The sequence below is a fragment of the Daucus carota genome, chromosome 3, assembly GCF_001625215.2.
Source record: "Daucus carota subsp. sativus chromosome 3, DH1 v3.0, whole genome shotgun sequence".
In the NCBI taxonomy this organism is placed as follows: domain Eukaryota; kingdom Viridiplantae; phylum Streptophyta; class Magnoliopsida; order Apiales; family Apiaceae; genus Daucus; species Daucus carota.
In genome coordinates this window covers 36,439,050-36,446,054 of record NC_030383.2, presented here as the reverse complement: position 1 = coordinate 36,446,054, position 7,005 = coordinate 36,439,050, and the positions used below count along the sequence as shown (strand labels likewise).

The following is a 7,005-nucleotide window of genomic DNA, read 5'->3' as shown; positions in this document are numbered from 1 at the left end:
TCTCCATTATTTTTCTACTTTCTTCTGCACTTGAAGATTCTTCCTTCTCGATTCAATTCTGTGATACGTAACATTATAACCGGTTATAAATTTATTCTATTGAAAATTAATTATCATAACTATATTTTTATTATTCTTTCTAATTTATACAGATATAAAAAACCTTAATGAAGTCAAATCTATATTAATAAACAAAAAATAGTTTTTACATAAATAAATGAAACATACTACGATACATATATTACGTATCGCTTTTGAATACCTAACATTTTCCTTTTATATAATATTTTTAGAGTAATTTACTAAAGTTTATCGGAGAACTTGTAACTAACGTTGCGCTTTTTGTAATGGATTTTAAACTGCCTTGTGCTTGACTATTCAAGTAATATAATAATAATTTCTTACCACGTTGCATCCGTTATTACACGCCAAATACTTTGAATAAATCAGACTTGCCATGTTTTCTCTTGGAGTCAAATATTACAATCGCAAAGTACCTAATAACACTATTCTTACACTGAAAACGCTTATCTAAATTCCATTATATACAACCTACCTTATTTTTTAATGTAACTGGTATCTCACATATACTGTCCTGTTCTTGCCCTTTGTTCTCCGATATCCGATCCGAAATCCGAAAACCGAGAGAGAAACGAGGGATATGGCATCCTGTTTTAGTGAATATGCAACACAAGTGATATCCGATGCATCATGTTCCACAGTTACGAACCATTCATGCATTTCTCCAAGCCTCATCCCTTCAGTGCAGATTGCAGTCACTTGTCTATACAAAACAATTCTTTCGGATCACAGCTCTCTGTTGATCACGGTCACTTGGTGCAAAAACAACTTGTCACAAGGCCTGAGCATAAGTTTTGGAGATGATTCTGCCACAACCTTCAAACTTAACCCGAATTCGCGCTTGTTTAGGAGGAAGAAAGGCAGTAAGTGGATAGATTTGAGGAATTCCAAGTGTGAGATCATCTGGGATTTATCCACTGCTCAGTATAAAACCGGTCCAGAGCCGGTCCAAGGCTACTACATACTGATCATGGTTGATTCAGAACTCGGCTTGGTTCTCGGAGACATGGCAAAAGAAGCAGCCTCCAGGAAAGTCAAGAATGGCACACATTTGGCTGAGTTCACATTGGTTTCCAGAAAAGAGCATTACTCTGGCAATACATATTACTCTACCAAGGCTAAATTCTGCGAAACTGGGATCTCCCACGACATTGTCATCCGGTGTAGTGGTGATCACGAAGGCCTAAAGTGCCCTGTGCTATCGGTTTGTATAGACAAGAAAATGGTCTTGAGGGTGAAAAGACTGCATTTGAATTTCAGGGGCAATCAGTCCATTTTTGTGGATGGTTTGATGGTTGATCTTTTCTGGGATGTTCATGATTGGTTCTTCAGTCCGGGCTCTGGTTACGCGGTGTTTATGTTCAAGACAAGAAGTGGAAGGGATAGAAGGCTGTGGCTAGAGGAGAGATTGATGCACAAAGATGTGCAAGAGGAAAATGAGTTTTGTTTGTTAATCTATGCTTGTAACAGAAGGTGAAGAAACATATCATCATTATTTATTTACCTTTAGCATAACTCATTGAAAAGATCTGCACTTGTATATTGAATCTTGTTACAGTCAAATAATTCTTTGTATACTAGTCCAATAACAAGTAAAGGCCTACTTGGGATGAATGTACTACTACCAGTTTAGAAATAAATGAATGTTTTCAGAACTTGCTTAGGCTTCTCCGAGATAACTAATGGCAATACGACTGTAAGACATGTTCTAATTGCGGTGGTGTGGTTGTTTTGTCTATGCAAAATTTTTAAATAGATCACTGATTCATACTGTCCTTAGTAATTTAAATAGATCACTGATTTGTCAAATAATGTGTTATTGGTGATTGAGATATGTACCAGTTGTGTCCAAGAATGTAATGTATTTAAGTTAAAAAGCCAGAGAAAAGAGAGGATTTGGCTTGAAGCTTAGCCCCCAACGAAGCAGGTTTTGATGAGAGACTTAAGTGCTTAATGGGTAAACCAGAGAATGAAGAGAGGATTTAACTTGAAGCTGAGTCCCCACTGAAGCAGGCTTCGAGGAGAAACACTTAACTGCTTGAGAGGTAGAGGCTGAGGCAAGTCTCTATGCAATTTTAAAGATTATTCGCCTACTAGAAGAAAAAAGAGTAAATAATGAAGGATGGGAGCCTGCAAGGTGCATAAAGAAAAAAGCTAATTTTATGAGGGATGATAAACAAGAAGATTATCAATCGTTTAGATGGTGAAGCAACGAAGATGAAGTCCGGGAGAAGGCCAGATTCTTGGATTTGCTTAAAGTGTTACAAAATTCGAGTGAAGGAAGGCTTTACTTAGGTCCGTCCTGAATTATTAAATAAGTTAAAATCATAATTCGAGGAGATGTTATATTAATCAAGGTAGATATTGTTTTAACAGAAATATTACTTGTGTAAAGACGAGGAAAGATGGTAATTATCATAAAAAGGATTTGAAATATATTAGGATTATATACAGATACAATAACATCAGAAGAATGTAACAAAAGAAAACTAAACAAAATGAAAATATCATCAACAACTTCATGAAGATCCACACCAGTGCTTGCTCCACCTTATTCTGAGAATAGGTTGATACTACTTGACAACTTTGTTGCAGTAAAAACAAAACGAAAAATTTCAAAACAAGGCGACGCACACCTAAAAAATCTGGTTCAGACTCTAATGGGATTAGTGTCATCCGAGAAGACAAAGAAAATAAAAGCAACCACCTCGGATGGAATTGCAGACGAATACACGATACAATGAAGAAACATCTCTACTAATATAACATACTGCAAAGGGTACTGAGTTAACTGGTTGCCCTGGACAAGATTCAGTGAAGGGAATCTATGTTCTTGCTCAACTCCTCCAGCTTTTTCATCCTCACTCTCTCGCTTTCGCTCACCATCTGGATATTTTTACGCAGGAAATAATAATATCAGTAGCCAAAAAAAAAAGCCTGCAAATTCAAGGCAGAAGGGAGTGTAATGATCACCTCCATCAGTTTGGTTACTAGTTGAGCTTTTTCCTTGTTCTTTTCGGTGAAAGCCTCAAGTGCTTCTTTGTATTCTTTTTCCTGTAATGGAAATGCTATTGATTAATCCAAAATTGCAGATTGCAGTCGATTGAATAAAGCAGAAATGGTATATGACCTTTTTCAGGCAGCTTTGTCCTAGTGGCCTTAATTCTCTGTTAACCAAATCAATCCTTTTACGTACAAATGCAACTTCTTTTCTCATTGGATCCGCGAGACCTTCAAGCTCCTGTATATATGATTATATTTAGTACATAGCACGATATAAATGTCAAGTCGTTTCCTTGCATTCTCATCACAAGGCTACTGGAGAATTGGTAAGTTAGTCTCAGAGGACTTGAACAATTAGTTATGCATATGTACATAATTAGTTATGATACTATTGTAGACTTGTAGTATTATTGAAATGTGATGTATTCTTGGTTGAAAGAAAATGTGCATGTAAGTTCATATAAAATTGAAGAACTGTCATCCTTACCTCGCGAATTTCAGCCAATCGCTTGGTTTCTTCCTCAACACGGCCCAATTGAGCCTGAACCTTCATGCTAACCTCCATTTTCTTCTTCTTAATCTCTTCCTCCATAGTCCGAAATGCAGACAGAGCCGAAATGTCTTCCTCCTTGTCTTCAGCCATAGGACTACTATTGTAACTGATCAGTCGTACCATCTGCGAATTTTGCTGCTCCATTGATGAGCCCTTGATCCACGCTCTTGAACAATCTCTTTATCTTTTCTCTCCTTCCCTTTAAACTTTACAATGATTATTCTCCTTTCCCTGTTATAGATGCTTATAAACAATGCTGCAGGTTGGTTAGATGGTTTTATACATACTAGCTACTACTAATGCCTTTACAACAAATCTTCAGCAACTATGAAAAGACCGAAAAGCCTATCCTCTAGCAGCATTAGCAAACTAATCAATCAGTTAACTTGGTAATAACACATTTTAGGAACTGTAATTGATCATTGAATTTCATCAAACATGCAGACTAACAACCTTTGAAAAGGGTTGTTTTTCCCATGTTTCTTGAATATTTTATGTATTTATATTGGTTGAGCAACCTGGTTAGTCCAATCAAATCAAGATTTTGTTTCTTTTAAGATTTAGTTAAGGTTGGTGTTTTAGAAATACGTTTTAATATGGTTGAGAGGTCCCCAGAAACTGTTGGTAAATCTTGTTTTTCCATGAAGTAAGACTACTTGGTTTGTCTGTCAAAAAAGATCAGAAAGAGTGCTTGGTTTGCAAGAATTGTTCAAAGTAAATAGTGATGGATGAGAGTCTTAGAGGCCAAGACAAGGCAGGAAAACTGAGTGCAAAAGCTGTCCTTTTTTTATTTCCTTTTTTTTTATGTCTTTTTACGGCTAGAATTATCTCCTTTATGAAATCTATGTTCGAAACCATCAGTAGGAAAGAATAAATATGAGAATTCATTGTTAGTCTTGTTGATAACACTACTTCGTCTTTATTTTGTGGCTAAAGGTAGTTGTTACTTGTTAGTCTTGTTGATAACACTACTTCGTCTTTACTTTGTGGCTAAAGGTTCCGAGTTCGATTATCCACCAGCCTCCCCCTGCATTCAGTATGATTTAGTCACTGATTTTCTGCAATTCGCCAGAAGAATTTACAATATACACAAAAAATTTACTGGCAAATTAAAAATCTGGAAGTCTGAGCCTTAAATGGGTGATATGCAGCATGATTGTCATAATTATGGTATGAATTCACGTGGTCTCTGTTCATTTTGGTCTTCTGTAGACTAGTGAAACCATTTGAGTATTGTAAATCTGTACGTTAAGAAAACGTAAACTGGATTAATAACTCATGGTGCATTGAGTACATCTGTTCAATTGTACATGCATATTCTTCTGTAAGAGTGGCCCTGGTAGATCTTCTAGCTGTCTGCAAAGAAGAAACAAAATCATTTATTCAAGGGACAAAAAAAAGGCCTTGATGAGGTTATTATAATTGGTCAACTAAACACAATCATATGACTTCATAGAATACAAGTTTTGGCAACTTTTTTTCTACATCTGCAGGTCAAAAGTAAATAAATTCTAATTCTGGCAACCAGTTTTTATTTACCAAGTAAAAAGAATTGGCATAATGGATCATAATAGTGTTGAATAATACAAGATCTAGTTAAAAATTCTAGTTTTTTCGGCGAGTTATTTTGATTTTTGAAATCCGACTGCGTATTTTTATGTTCTACTTTAAAAGATAATTTATAATATCTTATTATTATATTACAATTTTATATCTAATAATTATAAATTAAAAATTATAATTGAATTTATCAATAAATTAATAATTATTTTTCACTAAATAGTTTTGTCAAGCCAAATACGACGCAGTGGTCTTGTGCAGAAGAGAAAAGGATGGAAAGTAAACAATATTTTCCGTGAATTGAGGATTCTTGAGAGAGAGCCTAAAAATAGCAGAAATACAGGACGAACCATTTCTGCAACTCATTTTTATTATTTCTCCAAAGCTCAAGCGCTCTCTCTGCTACAGCCTACACACACAGGTCATCTCTCTCTCTCTCTCTCTCTCTCTCTCTCTCTCTCTCTCTCTACACATTATGGTTACATGCATGTGTGGTATTTAAGTCTATTTAATTGCCTTGTAAGAATCCCATCAAAGTCTTGAGCGCTTTTGTATCATTGATTTTTAGATCTCATTTCGAATTTCGTTTGATTTAATATATGTAGAAATTTATAAATGAGGACAATCGGCCATTACAATGCAATGTAATTCAGGTGACAAAAACAAAGCCATGACCAGTGGCAGAACCAGGACTCGTAGCGAGTGGGATTGAAATCTGGAATAATAATTATAATTATATGTTGATCATTAAAGATTAGCGGAGGGCTTTAATGAAGATGTATATTGATTATATAAGAACAAAACACTACTAAAAATGAAAGAAAAATGATTATTGATTTTTCTGATCGAGCCACGCTTCAGCGTGGGGTAGCCTCTCCTAGTTCTGTCCATGGTCGTGAGTGGTGTTTGGCTTCTTTAAAACATGTATGAATTTTTGACATTATATGGAGCTTTTAAGCTCCCCAAGCACCACTTAACAAAACCAAGTATCCCATAAAAGAGAGCCTCAATAATCATTCCATCATGAACCCGGGTTAGGCACCCAACTCCAAAGCTCCTTCCCTGCTGGAGAATTGCTTTGTCGATATTAACTTTGACCAGATGAACCCGAGAATGGTTCCAGCATGCTATGGTAGATGAGCACCCTACCAGGCTACCAGTACATGAAAGATAGTTTCTGCAGAAGCATGTCAGGGTGCAATGTTTAGCACCGGAAAGGGTGCCTCTTTTGTAGATGCTTTTAAAGAATTGCTAACTTATTTATAAAATTGTGGCAGGATGGAAACTCCTTTCAGACCAAGAGAAAAGCTCTTTGAGAAGCAAAAAATGTTTCAGAGTGTTAACAAATTTGTTTATCTTAAAGCCCCTGGGGATAAAATTACCTCTGTTGCCATTCCTGGTTTCTTAGCAGCTTCCTGTCTCATCATGATTGTAAGGACTCTTTCATTATTGTTATCATTCTTCATTTCTTTTCTTGACCATATTATGACCCCCCTCAGTATTTTTAACAGGGAAGGGGTATCTATAACATGTCCCATGGGATCGGAAAGAAAGAATGATTTATTTCTGATGCGTTGAAGATGACATTTCGAAGAAATTTTAGCTTTTTGGCCACATGACCATAAAAAGTTTGAGGTCTTTTGCTGTTCAATAATCATTGCCTAGTTTCATTCATATCGCCATCTAGGTATATGGCTTCCATACTTAACAATGTGGCACTAGCCTGTTTTTACTGTTTTCGCTATTGCTTAGAATCATGGCGGAGTGTGAAGAGCACAGTTTACCTGTTGACATTTTTTTGAGCCTGT

At 35.9% G+C, this 7,005-nt stretch overlaps 3 protein-coding genes across 3 annotated transcripts; 2 read left to right on the top strand and 1 right to left on the bottom strand.

Moving 5' to 3' along the window:
* Window positions 1-661: 661 nt before the first annotated feature.
* Window positions 662-1,558, top strand: LOC108212411 (uncharacterized). Its single transcript, XM_017384137.1, has one exon. It carries the CDS (start codon window positions 662-664, stop codon window positions 1,556-1,558), a length of 897 nt encoding a protein of 298 aa, XP_017239626.1.
* Window positions 1,559-2,493: 935 nt separating this feature from the next.
* On the bottom strand, window positions 2,494-3,895 carry LOC108213432 (uncharacterized). Its single transcript, XM_017385223.2, has 4 exons — window positions 3,572-3,895; window positions 3,212-3,322; window positions 3,055-3,135; window positions 2,494-2,967 (listed from the first exon to the last, which is right to left on the bottom strand). Exons 1-4 carry the CDS (start codon window positions 3,779-3,781, stop codon window positions 2,893-2,895), a joined length of 477 nt encoding a protein of 158 aa, XP_017240712.1. The 5' UTR covers window positions 3,782-3,895; the 3' UTR covers window positions 2,494-2,892.
* Window positions 3,896-5,479: 1,584 nt separating this feature from the next.
* LOC108213882 (uncharacterized) lies at window positions 5,480-6,999 on the top strand. The gene is made up of 3 exons (XM_017385671.2): window positions 5,480-5,618; window positions 6,475-6,628; window positions 6,709-6,999. Exons 2-3 carry the CDS (start codon window positions 6,476-6,478, stop codon window positions 6,754-6,756), a joined length of 201 nt encoding a protein of 66 aa, XP_017241160.1. The 5' UTR covers window positions 5,480-5,618; window position 6,475; the 3' UTR covers window positions 6,757-6,999.
* The last annotated feature ends 6 nt before the right edge of the window (window positions 7,000-7,005 follow it).